General features: G+C 44.4%; 2 protein-coding genes and 2 long non-coding RNA genes across 4 annotated transcripts in view; 3 read left to right on the top strand and 1 right to left on the bottom strand.

Annotated features, from left to right (window-relative positions):
- Positions 1–772: 772 nt before the first annotated feature.
- Positions 773–3,056, top strand: LOC112952559. The gene is made up of 2 exons (XR_003250420.1): positions 773–1,069; positions 2,785–3,056. It is a non-coding gene; the product is annotated as an uncharacterized LOC112952559 (long non-coding RNA).
- A 9,527-nt stretch (positions 3,057–12,583) lies between these two features.
- On the top strand, positions 12,584–15,679 carry LOC112952560. The gene is made up of 5 exons (XR_003250421.1): positions 12,584–12,634; positions 14,026–14,153; positions 14,238–14,450; positions 14,921–15,052; positions 15,440–15,679. It is a non-coding gene; the product is annotated as an uncharacterized LOC112952560 (long non-coding RNA).
- A 634-nt stretch (positions 15,680–16,313) lies between these two features.
- GMNC (geminin coiled-coil domain containing) lies at positions 16,314–22,045 on the bottom strand. Its single transcript, XM_026045254.1, has 5 exons — positions 21,968–22,045; positions 21,203–21,305; positions 21,026–21,099; positions 19,567–19,719; positions 16,314–18,353 (listed from the first exon to the last, which is right to left on the bottom strand). Exons 1-5 carry the CDS (start codon positions 22,043–22,045, stop codon positions 17,706–17,708), a joined length of 1,056 nt encoding a protein of 351 aa, XP_025901039.1. The 3' UTR covers positions 16,314–17,705.
- The window catches only part of OSTN (osteocrin), an 86,168-nt gene continuing 84,120 nt past the window's right edge, over positions 21,838–23,885 (top strand). The window contains exon 1 of the mRNA XM_026045393.1: positions 21,838–21,916. The gene's annotated coding sequence lies outside the window, so the exon portion shown is untranslated. The remainder of the gene's footprint in view (positions 21,917–23,885) is intronic.

Consider the following 23,885-nt stretch of genomic DNA (forward strand, 5'->3'; position numbering starts at 1 on the left):
AATTCAGTAATATAAACACACTAAAGGAGTAGAGAATTCTTCTACCAGTGCCGATCAGAAAACACCAGATGCAAGATTTTCAGGGATTCTTTTTATAAGAAAATAAAAAATAAACAATAAAAATTGTAATCCTGAAGATGGGTCCATATTCTATGCTGCATCTTTGAGGTAAAAACATTTTTGCTCATTTCTCCAGGCGGTTCTATTTTTTATCTTTTTTTAATCCCTTAATGTCAGAGAAAAATCCTTCATTGAAGGAAAATGGAGCACAATCAAAATGTCAAGGAAATCTGAATTATAGTATAAACACACACACACACCAAGATGTCCATGTCAACACACCAGCAGTGTGTCTATATTGTCCCTGTAAGTATGAGGCTGTTGGAGATACTGACTCCTGTTTCTTGTTCTCACATGATTCAAAAACCACTCAAATCACTGCAAAGGAGCATTCTGTCAATTCCTTTGAGCTTTATGTTTGACTCATAGGGCCCACTGTTTCTTGTTCAAGTCACAGATACATAAAAACATCTTGCTAGGATGAATTTTGAAGGCTGTACAGCAATAGAGTAGAAGAATGTGGGAATTCCTAAGTTCTCAAAGCATGTTAATCACCTTCTTCTAGCAGCTAATATTGCTTATGATAAACACAGAACTACAATCTTTGAGATCCATTCTCCTAAACAGGTGTCATGATCCCAAGGCCACTAATGGGCTTTAATGGCCCTGACCAATCTCAGCTGAGGACTCCATCCACACCTTTTGCCCAGGCCTAGAAGACTACTTAAGCCCAGGCCAAGAGTTTGGAACCTGGTTTGAGCTATGGTGTTTGAGCTCTGCTACATCTACGTACTTGCTTGGCTAGAGACCTTGGTTGGTCCAGCTCCCTGAACTGTTTTCTTAGCTTGAGCTTGGACCTACCTTGTCACTATGGACTTATGTGACAGTTACTGGACCTGAACTGTGGATTGGCTTCCTGGTTTGACTTGATAGATCACTGTGAACTTCTGTGATGCTTCTTGGTGGGACTTGGCTGATAGTACCAATCTCCCTGCCTCATCTTGTTCAGGTAAACTGTGCTTCGGTGTCTTGCATGTTCTCTGATAGTATGCTTGATGTCAAGGATATTGAAGGTCTCTATATGCTATTTGGATTCTCCTATATGGTGTTTCAGCTATAGCCTTTTAAGAAGTCTTCAGACTTGATAAGTACATCAAAGATAGGTCTCTAATTTTGAGGTTTCCTTTCCCTTAGAGTAGGAGGCAGAAACAGGTTAAGGTATATGTCCCTCCTGTCCCCAGGCACAGCACTGTTCTGAGGAAGAGCTGTCCCCGATTTTTCTCTTTTTCTTTTTCTTTTTTTTTTTTTTTACATGTTTCTCAGCTGCACATGCTGCAGAAAATTCAGGCTTGTTGCAGTCTTGTAAGCAGGTCTGGCCTAGCCTTCAGAGGACTCTGCATTCACAGAAGCCAGCTTTGAGAGAGGATCAGGGCTGTGATACTTGGAGATATCAGCAGCACGTTAATAGGCTTAAGCAAGACCTCATAGTATACTAAATAACAAGCTCTTTTTGGCAAGGACTATCTCTTCAGTGTGTATGGAGCACCTATTATTGTGTGGTCTCAGTCACACTTCCAGGTGCTGTTGGCAGTGTAAATACTCATTACAGTAATAGTAATACCCAAGTTCCAGATGCCTTTGTTATTCTTTCCATAAGCTCACATATCAGAGAGGCCTGGAATTCAGAGTAACAATAATAGACCCTATTCTAAAAGTCATGCTGTCATCACTGGCAGAGAGTGGCAGTATGCAAAGGTGGGTGAGGTATGTTGGCAGGTAGTAGACACGGTTGCTCTTGGGGAATAAATAGCAAGGATTGCTTCCATGAATGCCTTGAGGATTGTTTAACCAACATTATACATGCTGCTCACTTAAAATATTTAGCTCTATTCATTAGTTCAGGAGGAACCTGTTCTCTTCACGATTAGTATTTGCAAATCTAGGTCTTACCTGGCTAACTTGCGGACAAAGTTGTGCTGTTTGACAGGGTTGGAGGGTCTGTCTTCATGGTTAGTACTGAAAAAGTAAGGGAGTTAGTAAATTTGAAGCAAACTACAGCACAAAAAAAATCATTTGACCATCAGATGCAGTGAGTTAATACTGATGAATTTTGGCAACGGGGACTTCATGCTTGCAAAGTGCTGGAGAAGCAGAGAATATATTGACTCCAATAACAACAAAGGGACTCCATGATCTAAAATGTCTTTTCCAGCTGACACGATTCTATGAAAAACCTTTGCATAGGGGGGCTTAGCTGACTAGACTGGGTTGGTACCTCTAGACCAAGTTGATATTGGCAGTCTTAGAGCTCTCATCATTGTGCTTTGTGTTATAAATATAGATGATGAGCTAACTGGTTGTATCTTGCTGTCATGATGAATATACTCACTGGGCTCTAAAGCAGAATGAACTCCAATTTCTTGGGATGGCCACGCTACTTGATCCTAGAATTGTAAAGCAACCAAGAACACGTCCCTGATTTCATCTGGCACCCCTTAAACCTGACCACAGACTATATTAGTGTGGTCTTGAAAGAGCCACAGGTAACCAGTGCTAAAATGTCATTACTTGTGTAAATGAATTGTTCTCCAAGTGACTTTGCTTTTTTCCCCTCTGCAACTTCCATTTTATTTCCACCTCTGACTTGGAAGCTTATCTGGTCTTAGAAAATAAGGTTTTTATTTTCTACCTCTTTCTGGTACAATTTCTTTCCAAATTTTCCAGATATGGCAGACAGTCTTAAGAGGCTCTTCAGCATTAGCAAAGTATCACCACGGCAGCTGGAAATGGACAATTTTGGCATTTGGGTTTTGAATTGGAAATCTGTTCCACGGATTTTTTTTCACCTCCTAAGAATGTTTCAGATGCTTTGGATTTGCAAAAATATTGTGATTGCTTTTTGTGGTTGTGTGATGAAGTTCAGCACAAGTACCTGTGCTGCTTAAATTGTGCCCAACCTGTTATGATGTGGGAGGGACTTTCAGCTCAATTACATATATGATGTCAAAAAGCTTTTTCACTTTAGAATATATATAGGCCTGACCCTCTAAATCTGTTACATGTTTTCCCATTGGAAGCAAATGGCATTGATCAAATGAGCCAAAATTTGCAGCAAGTACTGCATGTGTGCATGTATATAAACAAAAGTGTGTGTGTGTGTATATAAATAAAAGCCTTTGCTATCAATGCTCATTATAAGAAGTTAAGAGTCTTAGTCCCTCTTGCTAAGAGAGAAACCGATGTGTGAATGGGTGAATAAAAATGAAGTTGTAATGGTCTGGATTTCATTGAGTTTCTTGATCACATTTCCCAATCCTGTTTAAAAGATTTCGGGAGTAAGCCCAGTATTTCTTCCAGAAACCCCTCAAAAATGACTTTGTGCTGCATCTGGAGATTAGGTCTTATTATCAGTTCCAGTGAGGAAAATACAGCTCTGGGTTAGAAACCCTGTGATTGCACGACATGCTAAATTTCCAGGTTGTCTTGGAAGGACTGTGGGGTTTAAAAACTGGTTTGTGTTTCAAAACTTTTGTTATATAATGAATTATTTCAAGGGAAAAATTCCTTCAAATCAATCTACTGTGTTTTTAGACTAATCGGAGCCCATGCTGTGCAAACAATAGACACTGCAGTGCCAGCCTGTCTTGCTCACTGTAATAGTGTGTGCACTTATACTAGTGAACTGGAATCGGAGTGCTCATGTTACTGAGTTGTGCCTAAACTAAATTTAAGAAGGCTGGTTGGTTAAGAAGGTCTGGGATTGGAGAATAAGGTGAAGCATTGCAGTCTGCAGGGTGAGAGGAAAAGAAATCTGGATTTCACTTCTGGCCTGGGAGCTTTGGTAACGGTTCTTGACCAAGCACTTCCATTAGCAATGGAGGGTTTTGGTAACAGGCCAGATGTGAAAATTTTATTTACTTGGTCTTATTGTAATTTGTGCAATGGAGACTATCTCTGCAAATGTAACAAAGGCTGTCATAATCTTAATGCTGGTTGATGTTCTGAAGCATTCTTCCAATAATATATTTTCGTGAGTGTGCAAGTTATTACCCTGTATTACTATTAGTTTTGTTTAATGTGAATGAAACCTCAACTAGCCTACCATGGCAGCCTTAAACAAGGGGAAAAATTGACTTTCAAGGAAAAAGTAAAAGGTAAAATAACTCCTGGCCTGGTGTCTCCCTGCTACTTGATTTCAACAGACATTCTCCTTATCACTGTTCACTGATTTCCAAGCTTAGTGGGTTGTACAGTTCCCATAAAGGGAATGTAGAGGTGACATAATCTGTTATTTCTACTCAGAGGAAAGTGAACTAAGGACCAAGTGTTATCGCTTCACATGATAACAGCTTTTCCTAGATGTAAAGGCATATTACAGTGATGATTAAGAGACAATTTGAATGTTTTACCTAGTAGTGCCAGCTCTAAGAGACTCCAGTTGTTTGGGTGAGATAGATATAATTACAGATATTTGTTTATAGATCCTATCTACTTAGATAATCTATGTCTTTCTTTGTCTACTAAACTGTTTAAACAGCTAAGAAGCCAAGGTGAAAAGGATTTTGCAAGTTGCTTGTTTTCAAAGCAGGAATATGCAATTAGTTGTCACTCAAGTCCAGGGTTCAGAAAAGAAACTTGTCTTTGAATATGCTTCATAGTAAGAGCCTCTGTAATCTGTTTTAACCAAGCTTACATGTTAAAACTCTTACAAATCAGAGATAAGAGCAACATAATCCACAGTTCAAATTACTGTAAGAACTGTGAAAAGAGTAGTCAGCCTGAGGATATCAAAGGTCAGCCCTGTCGACTAATACATGAAGAATAATCCAGGCATTGGGAAAGATGTGGGCGCCAGGCATTTAAACAGTGTAGCTTTTATTTGCTGGTGAAGAGAGGGATCAAACTGAAGTGAATGGGCAGGGGAGGAGGAGGAGGGTGACAAGGTCTCCACGAGGAGCCCTCTTGCTGCCTGCTTGTGATGATGCTTGAAAGGAAAGCAACTACTTTTGAACTGTTTTCCCTGGAGCAAAGAAAAGAAATGGGGCTGCATGAACAGCGTTTGGAAGAACATTAGCAAAATGCCCCTGCTGCCCATTGCTGTGGGAAGTGTGTATGGACCACCCTTGGTGTGCCAAGAAGAGCTGCCTGGAGCTATCTCAGACTTTGAATTTATCAGATGTGTTTCTCCAAGAGGGGCAAGGAACTTGGCTTTTACAAATAAAAACCTTGCTATCATGTTTGCTTTCTCTCCTATGTCCTTTCTATTCCCCCTTTAGTTAAACTTGAATTTGTTCATTGTTCTTTTCTTTTTTTCTTCTGTTTTAAATTTCCATTTAAACGCCAGCTTGTTTAACTAAAGGCTAAAGGGTGCAGAGTTTGGGGATCAGCCAAAAACTGTCCCCATTATTATTTTGGACTCAAGAGTGTGACAGGTGTAAATATTCAACTGCTTCCCCTCTGTGTGACTCATGGCCACAGCGCAGGTGCTCCTTGACAAGGTGTATGCAAGTGTAGGACATCCAGACTTTAGGATATGCAGAGGGAAATCTGGGGAAATGCTGTTGTCTGACTCTGTCTTTCAAGAAATCAGGAATATGACCTGCATGAATTTTAGTGAGGTGTGAGTGAAGTTCTTGGTGTCATATTTAAGAAAGGAAAAAAGTGGAAAGCTGAATATGTGCAATGTTCTTCTTAAGTGATGTACAGGAGAGCAGCTCCTTCCACCTAGGCAAAAGGAGACTCACTTTGTGAAGATGAAGGCAATGGTAGCAAGGACTCATGAGACTGTGTTACTTCCCACTCAGGTGCCAGGCCTGGCATGATAGTGCCAGTGAACAAAAGTGACCTTAATTTACTTTTGAGTGAACAAAATTGACCTTACCCTATCTGTACCTGTTTGGATAAAAATAAATCCCCATTTTTGCCAGTGTTGCAACTCTGGGCATTGCTAGAATCATAGGTCACAACCAGATTACTGCAAGCTGTGGAGTGTGTATGCCACCACTCATGTGTTGGGTGCAGGTCAGATGTGCATGATGGGCATGAATTGTTCATTGAATGTAGTTCAGGCCTAAATCTGTCCCAAAGCTTAAAGTCAATGGGAGGAATAAGTCTGGCTAAGAACAGAAAATGACTTGTGAGTTATTTTTCTAAAAAGGTCCTTTGGCCTTCAGTCATGAAGGCACTGGAAGAACTGGTGGATAGCCATTTGAGTATTAAGCAAAGTACTGGAAAGAAAGGAGGTAAATGACACTTAGGGGTCTCAGTGAGCATTGCTTGGCTTTCAAACGTCTTCAAAGTATAAGCAGATTTTTTTTCACAAAATCACTCTTTTGAGCAGATGTTACAGATGCATAGTGAACCTGGGATACCCATGTTGATACCCTTCCCACACACAGCAGAGTTCTGCAGCCAGGAACAGTACTTGAGGTCTAAATCTCTTGCATCTCTCTGCCCTATGATTTAACTTGCTTCCTTTAGCAAGGAAAAACACTACACCCTTCTGACCAGAAGATGGCAATGATAAATGAGGTTTTAAACTTCATATTCTCAATCTCTTTATCAACTATTTTATAATGATGCTTTAGGCTATCTCAGTTTATATATTAAGGCCTTCCAAACAGATTTTTTTTAAACTAATAAAAAACATCACCTCTACAAAGATGGGCTTGTTACAGAAGGCTGATAACACCCAGCAGTATAGAATTCAGGAGATCATTTCTCCTATATTTGTTTTCTCCAGGCTGCCATGTCAATGAGGAGGCAGCTAATCAAAGCCTGTTAGGTTATCTTTAATCTGATCATTTACACTAATCAAAGCATATGCTTCCACAAGAGCCTCTCACCCACTCTGTCCTTCCTTGGTTTTCCTTTGGCATTGTCATTCACGCTTCATTTTGGCCATAATGGGCTGATGGCCACAACCTGATAGAATGACAGAATCGAGGTGCATCTTGTCATGTGTTGGAACTGCTAGTGAGCCTTCTCTGGCGACAGCAGGCAAAGGTTGTCTCCTGTAGGAAAGCTTGGATTAGAGAGCCCAGGCTTTTGCACACTAGGTTTTTTGGACACAATCACTCAGTAGCTCTTCAGTGTTAGGAACATAGGACTGGGAACATGGGAGCCAACATGCTCGGAGTGACTATAATGATTTGGGTTGGAGTCAGTGCTCAGCAGGGTAATGGACATGGGGCAGAAGCTTAGAGTTAGTACTGGCCTCAGGTTTGCAATATTTGGACCTTCAACATCAGAGGCAAGGGAGACTATTACCCCTGCTTATCCAGAGATGCCATAGATTTGTCGTGGAGTGGGACTAACTTTTGAATAAGAATCCAAATTTAGAGGCTTGTCTGTCCAAGCATTTAAGATCCTGCATCCTTCTGTATGGACAGGGATTGTCCCTGATCTTTCACCCCGTTGGCACATTTGATCTCCAGCCTGTGTGCCAATGGGCTGCAGCTTTCCTACATTATTTCAAGCCACAATGGGGAGACAAATCTGATCAGAGAATTCTTCTGCTAAAGCAAAGAGAACAAAGCCAGAGCTAGCAGTGCAACAGCCAGCACCCCGGAGTTCCTTTGACAGGGAAATACCATTAAAAATAAAAAATTACTAGTTCTGTGTTTATCTTTTTTTTTTCTATTTATCTTTTTTTCTTATCTATTTTTTCCCCTAATTCTGATTTTTTTCCCTAGTCTCTGATTCTTTTTCCTTATATTCCCTATTTTTGCCTTTCACATGTAAAATATGTTTCAGCAACAGGAGTAGCTACCCCGTTCTGACATTAGTTTCAATCTAGCAAAGCATTCCCTGGAACTGATGGGCTTCCTAAAGTTAAGAGTCTGAAAACTGAGTGTCTGGATGCAGAGTCAGGTATGCTAAGGTATATGTAGAGAAGCATGACAGTTAAGTTGGCAAAAGGGAGGTAACCAAGCAATCAAAACCTTTTTATACCATGGCAAGTACTAAATCAAGATTTTGATTTATTTTGGGCAGTAGATTGTGGCGTATTCATGAGGGAAAAATAGGAGTTATGCCAGCTATCCTGGTTATTCATCATTTTCTTCATCAGCTTAGTCTCGGGTATTCAACTTGTTCTTTCCCTCATTTTATTTCCCACTAAGCATTACTTTATTTTCTAGGGAGCACAGAAATTAGAAGAATAGAGAATTAATATAATGATGACAAATGGCTGCTTTGGCCTTCTCTGGAAAGCCTGTGATAACCTGGCCCTGCTCTTTGTGTGCTCCTCCTGCCTTGCAGTTGGAGCTCCCGGAGGTGGCCGTGCACTGGCAGCTCTCCAGGTTGGCGTGTGGCTCACATTGTTCGGTGGGAACGCTCCGTGCAGACCCAGACACGCTCCTCTCCTCAGCATCAGAGGAAAGAAAACAAAAGACTTTGGTCCCAAGTTTGGCCTCGTTTGCACATATTATGGCCTCCTTTTTCCAGCTTCAAAAGGCTGTTGCAACCAGATCCCTTGTGCTACCAGGTATATTCCTCTTCGTTTACTAGCACAAGATTACTGAATCACATGGAATTGAGGAGCTGTGTTTCTACCTTGCAGGTTATGACTGTAGAGAGCTAAACATAAGTAAACTGCTAAGCACTGTCATGCTCTCTCCTTGATCAGGTTAAGTGCTATTTTAGTTCAAAACTGTTACGACCATGGCCTCAGTAGAAGCTGCAATTGAAAGTTGTGTTTCTGCTATCCCTGCTTTCCTTTCAACCTGAGAAATCTTTCTAAAAAAAAAAAAAAAAAAAAATCAACAACTGTTTCCTATCAGAAAATGTAGTTATATCAAAATGAATCTACTGCAAGAGATATTGCTTTTGAAATTTTTTATTTCCATTGCCCTGTGTGCATCCTCATGCACACATTCAAGCCCCTTCCCTGGGGCTATGAAGAGCCAAGAGGATGCAACTTTGGGAAAGGTTTGTGTCCATGCTTAGATAGTGGCCAATTAGAGATGTTGCAAGAGGAGAGGCCTCCATCTGCATAAGCTTTCCAGTGCTGTTGGTTAGGTAGCTAACTGGGAAGTATTAAGAGGAATTAAAGCAGTTAATTTTTCTTCCTATGCTAATCTGGAATAAGAAGAGAGAAACAGTTATTCCACTCATATTAAACATTAGACAGGAAAGAATCCCATTAAAATACTCTAGAAGAAAGGAATTAACTTGGCCTTTTTGATCTGTAGATATTTCTTTTAGGAGATTTGACATTGGCTTGTGCCTGGCTTGGTGTACTTCGTTATATTTTAAAGAGTTGAGCCCGAATTATCCTTTTGAAAGGGAACAAACACATAGTCAGGGTTAATAGTGAAACCACAGAAGTGACTATCCTTTTAAAATACCTAGTGGAGTGGTTACAGGCAAACAGCTGGGATTTCGGGGTTCTCTTTTCAGGTGTGTTTGGAAACTCTATGGGATCACATGTAACCATAGGTGGAGGATTATGCTCTAGGTACTGATAGACAGTCAGAAGGCAGATGAACTCTGAATGGTTGTGTGTTCCAGTAGGTATTATTGAAGGGATGGCTGAATGAGCTGGTGAAATACTGAAAATCTGAGGCAGGAAGGGACCTTTGCTCAGAGTCTTGTCCAGCCAAGTTTTGAATATCCTCAGAGATGGGAATACACTATGTATCTAGCCACTTACTGCAGTATTTGACCTCCTTTGAGAGGAATATTTTCCTTATTTCTGGAAACAAATATATTCTCAAATATAGGTAAACATAGAAAAGTTTTTTTGGGTAAAACAAAAAGGACTGGAAGCTGTCAAAGAGAAGATGGAGCAGATGCTGTTGCTTAGGTGATAAGATCCATCTTCAGGGCAAGTAAGAAATTAAGGTAAGAGAAAGATATGTTACTGTTTGCTTCCCTGTCTTTGGGCTTCCTGTTGCCTTAGAATCAGAGAGAAGTGATCTTGGGTAAGCACTGTAATTCTTCAAGACCTGTCAGGGAAGGCAATGGGCTTCCAACTGCCTTGGGCAAGCAGTGTTTGCTGATCTTATGGGCTAGTGGCCAGTACATTTGCTTTGTCCATTGTAGCCTCCATCGGGATGCAAAGAGTGCCAGCCATGGATTTCATTAATTCCACCATCAGTTGGTCTGAATTCATTGCTACTAATACAATGCTTTGTTCTATGTATTGTGCCAGGGACCTTTTTCTTTTCTTTTTTTTTCCTTCATTTTTTTTGACACCATGTGTGACCTCTGTTATTTCTTGACAAATGTTGGCAGGCACAACACAGTTGGCACAGTGAAACAGCTCAGTGTGCCACAAACTGTGGAGTGCATCCATGCTGAAATGAACAGCCAATTCCAAAGTGGGCTGAAAAAATTAATCAATAAGAAATGAATGCACACAAATATTGCTCTCCTTTCCCGTGGCTTCTACAGCTGCCTTCCTTTTCATACATCTGTCTCCTGAGCTGTACGCAGATAACAGCCCAAATGAGGTTATTTTTGATTTCCTTTCTGTACTTTGAAAAATTCCCCAGGCTACTGTAAAATGATGCATCTGAGCTGGTCCCAAGCAAAAGTACCAATTTCTTTGTCTGAGCTGATGTTCATCCCCTGCTTTTCTGTCCTCAACAGGAGCGATTGACGTGGTCAAATCATTTATTGCAAGTAACATCCAAGGTAAATGTTCATCTCCATCATTGTATAATTCACTTTTCTCCCCTTCTTTTTTCTCTTGGGTTCAGGGTAGCTCCATGTTGCTCTCTGTGCATGGCTGTTCCTGTGGAATAGGAGAAGAGGATGATACGTTGCAGTTAGAGGCACAGGGAGCTGGAGCTTGCCTAGTGACTGAAGCAGTTGTCATGTTTAACGGCTCAGATGCAGGGCACAGGGCTACGCAGCGTTGTAGAGCACAACTACTGGGAGTCTGGGCTTGCTTCTTGATTACTTGCAACATGTGTCAAGGAACGGGTGAGTTTCTACTCCCACTTAGAGCATGACTAAGCCCTGCTTTGCTGTGCCCCTCTCAAACCACAGAGGAGGCTTCAGACATTGCTGTCAGCCTAGCGCTCTGATTACTGTGACTCGCATGTTCACTTCTGAGGATGTTCAAGAGGACTAACACAAACATGTCGGGGCTCATTTCCTGACAGGTGGTGTAGTAGCTTTCAGTTATGGGACAATTAATGCAGCATCTTTAGATGACTGTGGTGGGAGGCCAGCGCAAGTGTTTGTGGAGGGGATAGATGCTGGACCGCCCTCTGCACTCAGCTATGTGCGTATTTTGTGTGCTCAGAGTGGGGTGCCGCTTTGCGTCGGGAGGCACATGTCCCCCTGCCAAGATGCCTTTCGAGAAGACAAGGCAAAAAAGAAGAGGTTTCAATACAACTATCCTGTGAGCCTGGTTCTGCAGAGCTGTCTTTTTGGCACACAGGACAGCATTTTAAAGCTGATGAGAATCCAATAGGCTCATTTACTTGGATGCTTCAGCATTTCTTTGACTTTAGCCAGGGGAGGCCACAAGGGGAGAAGAGAAAAAAATGAACTATAATGCTGCATGAGGCTTGTTTGTATGCAGCAGGGCTTGCAGACACTTGCTAAACTTGTTACCTGCGCGTGGGCCAAGTGGAGAAGGAGGGTACACAAAGGAAGAGAAAACAATCATCCCTAGCAAAGGCACATTAACTTCCACAGTCTGCAACTCCAGGTGAGAATACGCAAGCTAGAAAAGCGAGCAAGGACCTTTGCTCTTTTTGTTGTTTTTATTTTTTTCTCTCTCCTCTCCTCTCTGCAATCGGACTTCCTTGCAGAGGACTGCAGCTGTCCTAGGCCGTCCCTGTGTGAGCGGCCTCTTGGGGCCGAGGACCGCCAGGTGGCACTGGCGACGTAACGTGGCCTGCGAGTGAAAAGCATAACTCCAAGTCAAGAATAGAAATAAATCAATTCCACACACCCCAAAACCACTTAGCCCTGAGCAAAGTGGATGGCGAGCAAAGAATCTGGATGGGGCAACGAGGCTCAGCAGATTGTGCTGCTAGCATGAACATCCCACCCCTACTCTATTTTCTGAAGTCAGATGATTTGCAGGTCACATTTGGCATGGCCACAGGGATGAATTTCACTGTTCCTCTTGCCACTGTGCTTAGGAGGTAAAGGATGACACAGGATAGCAATTAGGAGGTAAGAATAAGCGAGTCTGGAGATGGAGAACACCAGGCATTATTATTATTGTGCCTGGATCTTTGCAGTTCTCTCAGAAAAAGCCATGTCTTGTTTGCCACTGATTCCCAATGTCCAGTGTATTTGGGGAACAAGATCAGTTATGTCACCATGTAGATAGCAGAGTCAGTTCATGTGATACCTCCTTATTTGAAAGACTTTGGGCCAGTTAAGAGTGCAGAGCACAAACCTTGATCATAAGCACCTGCTAGTTTTGAGTCCCACAATGCTGTTGCTTCTAAATATGATTATATTATCTCTCCCATTTGACTGCCTTTACTGGAAAATGAATGAAACAAGAATTTACCTATCACTAGTCACTTATTTTCTCTGCTTCTCTTTTAGTTCCATCTCTCAACAAGGTCTGGAAGTGCTCTTGGTTTCTGGATTTGTGGTATGCTGCTAGGTTTCTCCCTGCAAAGTCTGAATTAGATTAGGACCAGCTTTATAAGGAATTTTAGATGATATCTGTTACTGTTCACAGCTTAGCCAGGGTGTAGCCCAGTAATCTGAATGGACTGTGATTTACTGCCACTGGTGGAACGAAACGGAATCACTTTCTCTGATTTATATTCTCTATTGTAGTTAAATATTTACACAGTATCAAGATCTTAGTAATTGAATGGCTAACAGATAGGCAGCAAATGTTTATACACTCTAAAACAGCCACAGGGCTATTGAGGTAATGATATTTCATACTGGTGAAAGGTCTTTCAGTAAGGAAAAAAACCTTAAATTTTCAGCTTCGTTTTGTTCACAGGAGTAGTACTAGCTCCTGCTGATTTCAGTAGGCTTCTGCATTTTTTACAGGTTATCAAAAAAAAAAAAAAATCAGAAAAATACTGTTGCTGAAATGACTTATGGAGCAACACAACTGCTTTTGCACAAAAGATTTTTAGAAAAATAAACAATGCCTACTATTAAATCAGGATGACTTTTACTTGCAAAAAAGCACCATTAAGTATTTCATGACCCACAGGGAGTCAGTTTATCCATGTATCTTGCTCCGGAGAAAAAAGGATTATTTAATTCCCGCATATTCTGTTCAATTCTAGGTCCAAATGAGGAAAATAGCATTCAAAGAAGGTGCAACAGTTATGAGTAAAACTGCTGGAGCAAATTCTACCCCATTTGCAGTAAAATTCAGAGCATGGAAGTAGAGCTGATCTGGGCTACTTTGGTTAGGATTCTGTCTGTGGTTAGCCAGGAGTGCACATCTCTGTGTCAGTGCAGTTACCTGTATCCTGGAACTGCATATTTCTCTAAGCAAAGAAATATCACCCTTGCTTAAAGCAGATCTGCATGGAAACATTCTATTTAGACAAATTTTCATATTCCACTCTCTTATTTTTAAGTACTGTTTGAAGTTGTTGCATAGTTCCGCAATGCTGAGTTTCAAATAGGGCTAGAAGGCAAAGAATAGGGCATCAGTGGAAAGGCAGTTCTTATGTTCTTTCTCTTGATTACTGGAAATTCTTAGCAGCTGACTAGCGTCTAAATATGAAGTGAATGTCGGGAAAAGCAGTGAACAGTTTGTGGAGCGGGGGTGTCCCTTTCACAATAATGTAGGATAGTCTCTTTCTGTAAAATGTTCTTTTTTTTTCTATCTGGTATCCTAATGAATGGAGCTGAGATCAAAATGAAGTCAGAACTATGACAGCTTTGAATGAAATTCCTAGTACAATAGAGCCCATATTTCTGGATAGTCTAGTTAATCCCATAATATAGAAAAAAAAAGATGATCTAAATCTCTATTAACAATTATGTTGCTGTATTTGAGTGCAGCATCTTATTAAGCTCGGTATCACATGTGAAATAAGATGTGTGGATGCTTCAGAGATCAGAAGTGATGAAGCTCTTCAGAGATCCAGATGTTTTTCGTTTCGACTGTCCTGGCTGGAGGCAAGCAGAGGGTATCTACACCTTCTCTATCTGCCTAACGCGGTGTGTGACCGCGGTAAGGGGAGTTTTCCAGGAGACACTCGCTCTTCCTGCAGGGATACGCAGCGGCGCTTCAGCACCTTGGACAGAGCCGGAGCGGCCGCGCGGATCCCTGCACAGCTGGACGGGCCACGGAACAGCTGGAGCCTCAGTGCACAGCTGGACCGACAACAGCCCAGCAGGGAAGTCCCTCCTTGAGGGGGTGCTGGGGCTTGGATGCTCTTTCACGTGCCTGGTGTTGTGCTGTGCAAAGCTGAACAGATATTTAAGTAGGTGGATATTAAGTTGTGAGAAGAGTTTTGCTACAGATAAACATTATTTCAAGTTTTATTAGACATAATTTATTAGAAATAGTAAAATCAGCTCATGTTATAACCTTATTTTCAATCACATGCAATCATAAACGTCAACATATAAAGTGTTAAGTTAGCTTCCATTTCTATTCATGTTTCCAAAGGCATGGATTGTTTTCAAATGTGCAGGTGGACGTGATATATTCACACAACAAACCTCAAATAAAAAAATAAACCAAACATGTTAATATAAGATGGATATTTACAGGCAATGAAGTTGGCCGCTGCACAAAGGACCTCCCAGTGCCCCTGGGGCATTCAAGCCATATTTTTCCTACCCCAAAAGTATATGGGCCTAATGATCCTTCTTGGAGAGGGGGAACCTTTCATACATTTTGCAGCAGCAAGAGCTGATTTTCTCTTCAAATCATTCTGTACTGTTCCAGCGCTGGAACTGGTCCAGCACTGGAACCAAGAGAAGCCCAAGGACAAAGATGAAGTGCGTGACCAGAAGCAACATCAGAACCCATGATTTTGCCCCATGCTCCTGTATCTCAGCTGCCTGATTGTTTTTGAAGGTAAGTTATTCATCAAACACTTCACTTGCATCTATAGTTTATTTGCTAAGAGACAAGGGGACTTGTCCTAAAGGCTGGCAAAGATTGAAGCACCTATTGGGATCCCTGTCGCTCCAGGGTTGTACCAAAGACATGACTGTCTCATTCCAGCTGTCTGCTGAAGGACGTATCCCTGCATGAAATGGCCTAATAATGCTGAAAGGTAGCGTCGAAGAGGGAGAATGATTCTCTCTTTATAAAATGGAACAAAACATGATTTAATATTTATTGAAGGGACTGAAAATACTTGAAATTGATGCTGAATCCATAATATCAAAATCCAAAAGGCGCAGCATTCAATAGCATTGGAATTGGATTGGAGACAGATCTTTCTCTGATCTTTTATAGCAGCTTTAAAGACGTGGCATATAGAGCTGCAGAGACTGTACTCCTCTAGTCACGCTGTCTTTTTATTCCCTGGATACTGTTTATCCCACATCATTACACAGATGGAGACTCCCATCACATAATTATGGTAAGGACTGGCATTTTCTGCACTCAGCACTACCATATACCACTATAGAAATTTTAGTATCAAGAATGTTTTCTTCAATGTACCCTTTATAGTAGGTAAAAAATAAAAAACAAACATAAAGAAAAGAAATAGTTTGGGAAAAAAGGAACTGTTTGTAAGACACCAGTATTTTCTGTTTATTTGTTTCCAGCTTTCATTTAAGAGCAGGAAAGTGCTTATAGGTACATTGGGTTTTGACCAGATCAGTTTTCTTCAGGTGGCCAAAATAGAACCCCCAACAAAATGTTTTCCTTAGGTCCTTTTATTTTTTTTCTTTCCCTCAATCCTGCACAATAATCCCTGCAATAAATCCTTTCAAGTTGCCTATTCTAGAAATCTGCTAACACTTTAAAGTTACTACCTAGATATATGAAATCGTTTATTTAAAAGTCTTCTTGGAAATGACTCTGGCTCCTAATGGATAATTCCAAATCCTGTAATTCTAAGGCACAAGATGGTATTTAGCAGATACTTTTATCTTCTAAAAATAATAGATTTTGTTTCAGAAAAATAAGCAACTTGGAGGATATCTTACATATATTCTTTCTATTTATGTGAGTGGTTCCTTAATGGCTGGGGCCATACTGAAAGAAATAACTAAATAATTCCCTTTATTTCTATGACTTGTACATCAAAGTACTGTAAAATAGAAAACAGGTAACACAACATTACTGGTGTTTACTTCATTTTAGCTGACCATATTATTAGTAGTGTTACGAAGAGCTCTGCACAGTGCTAGAGCAGAGATTTTAAAGCATTCTTGACACAGTGACGATCTTGGTTTCGAGATAGCACTGCCTCACAGGGATAGGGCAAGACAAGAGCTAGTGTTTAGAGCTATGGTTCCCAATCAACCACGCTAACCACTCTGTGATACTGCCTCCCAAACCAGGAAAAATAGGAAACGTGGAGGGAAGAAAATGGGAAGCAGCTCTGACCTGTTTATATTATCATGAATGTCTGGAGCACAGGTCAGGGATAATGGACTGATGGATCTCCAGAGATCATGATGAAAAGGTCAAGAAGTTGTTCCCTGGGAAGTAAATGTTCGGTTTCATGTGTGCAGCTCTTGATGATGGAAAAAGCCCCAGTGCAGCCACAGGAACTGCTTGTATAGCCATGAGTAACTCTCTTATAAGGGCTTCCAACATCAGGCAAGCAAACATGGAAGACAGGTGAAGGGAATGAATCCTAAGCAGGAGAGATGTGTACATAGTACATCCACCCAGGAGTGAATTCCTGTAACTCATATATTGGGCCAGGGCCTTGGCTGGTGATGGCAGTGTCATTATTCAGAATCTCTGGGTCTAGTTCCTATAATATAGCTAGAATGGGTGAGAAACAGGGCTCAAACTTTCTAAACTCCCTTTACCTGAAGGTTAAAATACCTTTAAAACATAATGCAGTAAACACATTAGTCTTTTAATCTCAGCAGAAAAAAAAAAATCACTAAACTTGCTGAATCACTTGTAACTAAGTAGCCTCCAGGCAATAGAAGCAAATCCTGTTTATTTTGAGGCATTGTCGAAAAACAATAGCTCCACGTGACTGCAGGCAGGTCAGTCTGGTGTAGCCCATTAACAATACCGTGGGTGCCTTAATCCAAGGCAATCTATGTAGCCAAGAGAGGCCTGGGTCACATAGGAACTGTTGATCCTCATCCACTGACCTATGCCTTCTTTGTTATCCATGGGCATCTGTGATAGAGGTGAAACTTCCACATTATATTCCCTAAATCCCTTCTAATTTGGTTCATGTGGAAGTGATTTATGGTGCTGAAAGCAGTCCCATACCTGTTGGCAAGGAATGGCTGGTGATAGGAAAAAAGAAATGAAGCAAATAAAAGTAGATGTTTCATCATAGAAACATGAGAAATAGATCCCATTTGTACATCTGGCTTGGGATAGATGTTTATCTGTGCAATCCAAGTGCAATCTGGAGCCCCTCCCATAAAACCTAAGAGGGAGTGAGGACTGAGTGGGTAAGAATATTGTTCTAACAGAGCCCAAAAGGGAAATCTTTTCTGTTGCCTGAACTGGTCTCAAGGACAAGATGAACTGTCTTCTGTTTTCCCTACAGGTGGCCCCTGAGGCAGGTGCTTTATTCAGCCTGCTTGGGCACCCAGGTGAATCTCCATCCTCCATCATCATCTCTGCGCACAAAGGCTTGTCCTTGGTGGAAGCTGTGTGTCCTCACGTTGCGGTGAGGACTCAGGGAGGTTGTGAAGGCCACCTCAGTTTTGTTAGGTGACAAGTCACTAGTCAGATAAGGCAACCCATAAGCTGGGAAGGAGGAGAGGCTTGGCACTGGTGAGGAGACGCATGGTGCTGAAGAGAGCTGAGGAATGAAGGGAGAGCCCTCACTGCACGAATGGGCACTGCTGTTGGCTGGAGGCATCTGGCCACAGCTGTAAACTGCTGCTGCACCCTCACTGTGGTCATAGTCTCTGGCTTCACTGGGGCTCAGGCAGTACGTGTCTTTTCCAAAGTCTGAGGACAAGGCACTGTAGTTAGCTGACAAGGATTCATCAATAGTGTTGATGTCTTTTAATCCTAAAGTCTGCAAGACCCAGCTGTCCACGGTAGGACTGGCTTGTTCTTCACAGGCAGTGAACTCATTAAAGAGATTCCTTCTAGCTTTGGAGGCATGTGGACTTTCCTGAGGAGCAAAGCAGTGGTCATCTTTTAATCTCCTTTTGGTGTTTTTGAGAACAGTACAGTTTTTCTGGTTATGGCAGGACAGCAGTTTCTATAAAATAAAATGAAGCAGAGAAAATAGATTAAAAGTTGATTCTTTAGTAATCAGAAAGCAATATGTTTATGTTCTCAGATTCTCAGATTTTAGATGGACAAGATGGTTACTATAACCTTTGTAAGATCTCCACTCTGTGCTCTTTTTTTGTTCCTTAAGCTTGCAGATATCACTAAATTTTGTGTCTTTATAGCCTCTGCAGCAACTTAGTCCCTGACAGAGAAGAATTTGACGGTGTCAATATGGCCTTTGTTTCGACTGCATTCTCACTGAGCAAGGCGTGAAAGGAGAGCTCCCGCCTTGCTGTACAGCACTCCTCTGTGCTGACGCTGCCAGCAGCGTTGGGCAGGGGAGTGGGTTTGAGGCTGCCTGACAAGGAGAAAAGATGTGAAGGGGAGTCACAGCAGGGCAGGTGAGATCCCAGTGAGGGATCTCTCTGAGCTGCAGACTCTGGGGATTTGAGCTCCTGAATCTCCCTCAGTTGCCCTCAGCACAGGACCAGGGTCATTCAAACATCCAGATGTGCATGACAAAAGCCAAGAGTAACAAGGAAAATACTCATGGGCACCATGAATTCAGCGCTCAGTCACCTCCCATGAGGTGCACACTGGACATCAAATGGAAGGGTGGCCACATTTTCCTCATATGCCCAGTGAAGGAGATGTTCTTTTACTGTCAGAAGGCAGATCTTTCTATGGGAGGGGATTTGCCACATTATCAACAGGGAATAAGATGGAAAAGGAAAGTTCACGGTTTGTTTTTTTTAATAAATACTTCTACTTCATGCCCATCTTTAGAGGTAAGCAGACAATGAATAATTTCTTCTCAATGGCAAGTCTAGAGTAGTAAAAAGTCTTTAGGTCAATAAGAAGAGAGAGAGAATCAAGATTTTTTTTTAAAATGATATTTAGTTTAGTGGAATGTATCAAGCAACTTAGTGTTTCATCTCAGATGCTACCTTTTAAAGTGATTCTTAACTACTAAAAAAATAACGATCAGTGTTCTAATACAAACGAATCAAAACATACCTTGGGAGATGTTACAACAAAATATATAAAAAGAGAAACCACCCATTGCAACTTGGTAGTTCTGTAAAGTTAAAATAACTCTCATAGTGCAGGTTTCTCCACTTTTCCATGTATTTTAATGGCAGGTGCCTATTCACCTGTTTCATGTGCATATGTCTATACAACAGGTTTGAACACAATACCTTGGCTTTTTCTTCTAAGCATTTAATGAGGGCAGAATTCAGGTACTGGCGGAGGTTGTTGTTTTCCTCGTGTAACCTAGCAAGTTCCTCTTCCTTCTGAAGCAAAGTATCTTGAAGCTGCGGAATAGAGATATTGATGAATAGATGTTGACTCTGTAACTTAATAGCAATTGCCCTATGGTACAGCCTGCTTGGATTTGTGATCTGGGTGTTTGCTTTGTGAATTTAACCCACCCCCTCAAGCCTCTTGTCTCTGTAAATCTAAGTGGCACGACTGTTCAATATTCACTTTTGACTTTCTTTATTCTTTGGCGAGTGCTTGAGAAGATAACTCTGAAATGACTATCAGAGAATAATAGCAGAACACAATTACGGGTAGCTCCATAAGTAGCCAGAAATAGTCATGGGCATGATAGCAGCTGCCAGGTCTCCGGCTTTGCTTCCCTCTCTTTCCAATGTACAAATGCCTGGCAGGAAAAAGGGAAGGAAGACAATGTAGACTAACAATTTATGTGGTTAGGATGCAGTAGGAAGATCTTACTGTCTGTCTCCACGTTTCCCTGACACTCAGGCATCCCTTCAGTCCTTGACTGGAGAGTGGAGATAAGCTGTGGTCTCAAGAGCCAGACCACAGATGGTTTCTGGTTTGCAGATTTTTTTGCAGACCACTAACAATTTTTCACGGGAACTCTCATACTCATGTATTAGCATAGAGCACTGCCTCTTGATCACAGGTCTGGAGATGCCTTTAGGAGGACAAGGGACCTTCTGCCAAGCACCGCAGGCATCTGCTCATGTAAATGGTTGAGACAAAGTCAAAGAAAGAAACACGCTGACATCTGGAGCTGGCCCCCAGTCCTACAGAACTTGAAGATAGGAAGTTAGCTGCTGCTGGCTTCAATATGTCAAAGTCTTATTCCAAGTGTTGGTTCTTGGCGATCTTAGTGGGATTCCTTCATCTTTGGACTGTTCAGTGGTTTTCCTATTGGTAAATCTTAGTAAATCTTACGAAGCAAAATTAAATAAATAGATAAATAAAAGGAAATAAGAGAGAGATAATGAAGATAATAGTGACGATTTGAACTGTTGGCCCAAACAGATGATCTTCCACATGAGTAACTTTTCTCCCGCGGGTAATCCTGGTGGGCTCGGGAGGACAAGTGCAGCCCATGCCCTTAGTCAGGAGCAGGGCCCTTGGTGCCGTCAGGGCCGGCGGGGCAGCTCCCAGGCGGCCTGGGCCACCCCGAGCTCTGAGGGGCTGGTGCCACGTGCTGCATCCTGAGGGGAGCCAGCCCCGCCACAGCCCTTCAGCTTCGTGGGACAGCACCGAGGGCTGGAATATCTCCACTAAGGAGCAAGGGCCATGCGAGCAGGGCGGGTTCCTGGTGCTTCCCACAGCCGAAGGATAGAGAGATGAGCGCGGCGGGCGCAGCGCTGCCCGGCGGGGCCGGCCCCTTACCTGCTTGTTGCGGTGGAGCTGGCAGGACAGCTGCGCGCCCCGCCACGCCGCTCGCTGCGGGGCGCGGGCCGGGCCTGGCGGGAGGCAGAGCGGCGCTTAGCGGGCCGCGGAGCCCCGGGCGCGCCGCGGAGCCCCGGGAGGACCGGGCCGGTCCGGGCGGCGGCCGCGCGCACTTACCGCGCGGGCCCGGGCCCTGCTCGGCGGCGCTGCTCTCCGTGGAGACGCCGGCGGGGGCGGGCCAGGGGCAGGCGAAGTCCGGCTGCGGGCAGGGCGCGCTGCTCTGCGGAGGGAAGGCGCCGTGGCGGGCGGCGGGGCGCCCGGCGGGAGCAGGCCCCGAGGGGCGCCCGCATCCCGCCCTCCGGCCCCGCTGTCCCGGCGCTGCTCCCGGCCCCCCGGGCCGACCGCGGGTGCCTGGAGCGGGGACAGCCCGGCCCGCCCCCCCGGGCCCGCCCGGCGCCCCGCGCCGCTCCCGCCGCAGCCCGCCCGGAGCGGCCGGCAGGGGCGGCCCCGCAGCGCGGCGGAGCCGCCACCAAGGGCGCTGCGCCCTGCGCCCCCCGCGCAGCACGAGGGCGCGCAGGACGGGCAGGGCAGCCCAGGCGCTGCCTCGGACGGTCCATGCGGAGGGCTGGGCTCAGCTCTAGGGCTGCGCACAGTCGGCAGAGTCACGTCCAGGCTGCTTGCCGTGACTTCTGCCTCTGCAGCTTTGCAGGGGTCCCGGCTTGCAAAGCAGCCAAGCCTGGGCTTGTCTCTGGAGACATCCCTTTCCCTCCTGCAAGTGAGCACAAGCTGCAGCAGCCCCGAAGCCCTGCGAGACAACGGCACAGCCTGGAGCCTCGAGCAGGGAACCTGCTCCTCCAAGGGAAGGCAGAGCAGCACCGCCTGCTCCTGCAGGTAGAGAGGAGCCCTCTTCCTTCCGCACCTTAAAGAGGGCACAAAACCCACTGCACAGCCCCGGGGCAAAGGCACCACCTTCTCCTTTCCTGCCTGCAGGTCGAGAGAAATGCAAATAGCACTTACCATGTTAGTGGCAGGATGGACTACAGGTCTTAGGAGCACGTTTCTGTTAAAGCCCCAGCGAGGTTTAAATGGCTCTGAAGGAGGGGGAGAGGGGGGAGACCGGGGAGGCGAGTTTAATCTAAAGGAGCTCCCAGTGACGCCTCAGAGCTCTCCTGAAACCCAGCAATCTGATTTGGTGTAAAGCTGTCAAACTTGTGACGTGAATAAACAGCAAACTTGCTGAAATCAAAGTCATTCCGGCCACACAAATCAACACAAGGAAGGAGGGAAAAGAAAAGTAGGAGAGGGGAGAAAAAAAAAAAAAAAAAAAGCCTCTACACACTTCAGGACTGCACTGAGCTGCTGTGCCTGAATTTCACTCTAGGAAATGAGCAGGGAATGATCCAGGGAAGCATCCCACGTGCTCAGAGCAAGGCTCTTGGTGTTAGTGGTGGGTTTTGTTCTGCTTGGTTTTCAAGCCTTTTTTGCAGTTGCAAAATCCAGCAGGAAGAAGCTAGTTTGACCAACTAGCTCAGGTTTTCCACTCCTTCCCAGGGGTGTGTTGAAGCAAACACCATTCGGGGCAGTTCTGAGGAAAGAGGTGTAGATTTCAAAGCAGTGGAGTCTGCACATGACAACTTCCAACAAAGAGCTTATTTAATTATTTACATTTGTTATGAGAAGCCAGGTTTCCAGGAGACATCAGGATATAAATGAGCTGAGAATGGAGTAAGATTTACCACAACACAGGATGTTAGAGCAAAAACTGTATGTGTGCATGTGAAAGACAGAAAAATTGTCTGTATATACAGGCAATTCTAACTCAAATCAGATTTCAATGGTAATTCAAGTCCCTGGATCAGCTTAAGATTTTTTTTTCCGGGATAAAACAAAACAAAAGCTGCACTGCTGGTCTGTCCTTGCGCAGCGTAAAGACTGGTGCGGATACGGCTGTGGGCAGAGCCGTCGTCCAGCCAGGACGCCAGGGGCTGTCACGCGAGGACCGGACCCGTCTACACAGCTGGAGCGCGGCGGCCAAGGGCAAGGCCGGGCCGCGGGCAGGCCAACCTGGCCCGGCGCATGGACTTCCTTTCCCTCTGGGTGGATACTCCGGGCTCCCATCAGCATCGCCCAGGGACTCTCAGAACCGAGAGCGCCCCTTGCCCTCCATTCTTTCCTCACTGACAGGCTCTCCGAGGCGGCTGCCCAAGGCAACGTAGCCACCATGCCAATTAAATCAGTGCCTCCTCCCGCTTGGACTTAGGTGTTTGGTTTTTTATTATTTTTTACTTATTTATTTATTTTTCTCCAAGGGAGGTGTTATATGCACAGCTTGTGCTGCACGTCCCCACCATGCCCAGCTTCTGCTTGGCTGTTTAAAGCAAGCCCAAGCCCAAGCCCAGTCCAGCTCTGCAAGAAGCACCCGCAGCACCCCAGGGGTGCTGACAGGCTTGGCGGCCCCCGAAGGGCCCGGAGAGGCGGGCAGGGCCGCAGCCCTCACAGGGGCTGAGTGGCGGACCCGGGGCACCGGCCTGCGGGACGCGGCAGCCCCGGCAGCACCAAGGCCTCGGCCCGTGCCGCCTGCGGCAGCCGCCATGCTGGGCCCGCGGCCATTGGGGGAGCTGAGCGCGTCATCAGCCCGCGCCCAGGCCCCGTGGGGGGAAATGGCGATCGGTGGGGCCGGCTCTGCTGCTCGGGGCTTAGCTCCATGCCCGGCCTCGTGCCCCTTCTCCCAGGCCTGGGAAGAGCCAGGGCACCGGGACCCCTCCCTGGGGACGGCTGAGGCAGCGGGGCTGCCCTTGAGCTGCTCCCGGTCTCTGCAGCGGGTGCCTGGGCGGGCAGGGAGCAGATACTGAGTGGGGGA

The sequence above is a fragment of the Nothoprocta perdicaria genome, unplaced genomic scaffold, assembly GCF_003342845.1.
Source record: "Nothoprocta perdicaria isolate Ctin4 unplaced genomic scaffold, notPer1 scaffold_4, whole genome shotgun sequence".
Classification (NCBI taxonomy): Eukaryota; Metazoa; Chordata; class Aves; order Tinamiformes; family Tinamidae; genus Nothoprocta; species Nothoprocta perdicaria.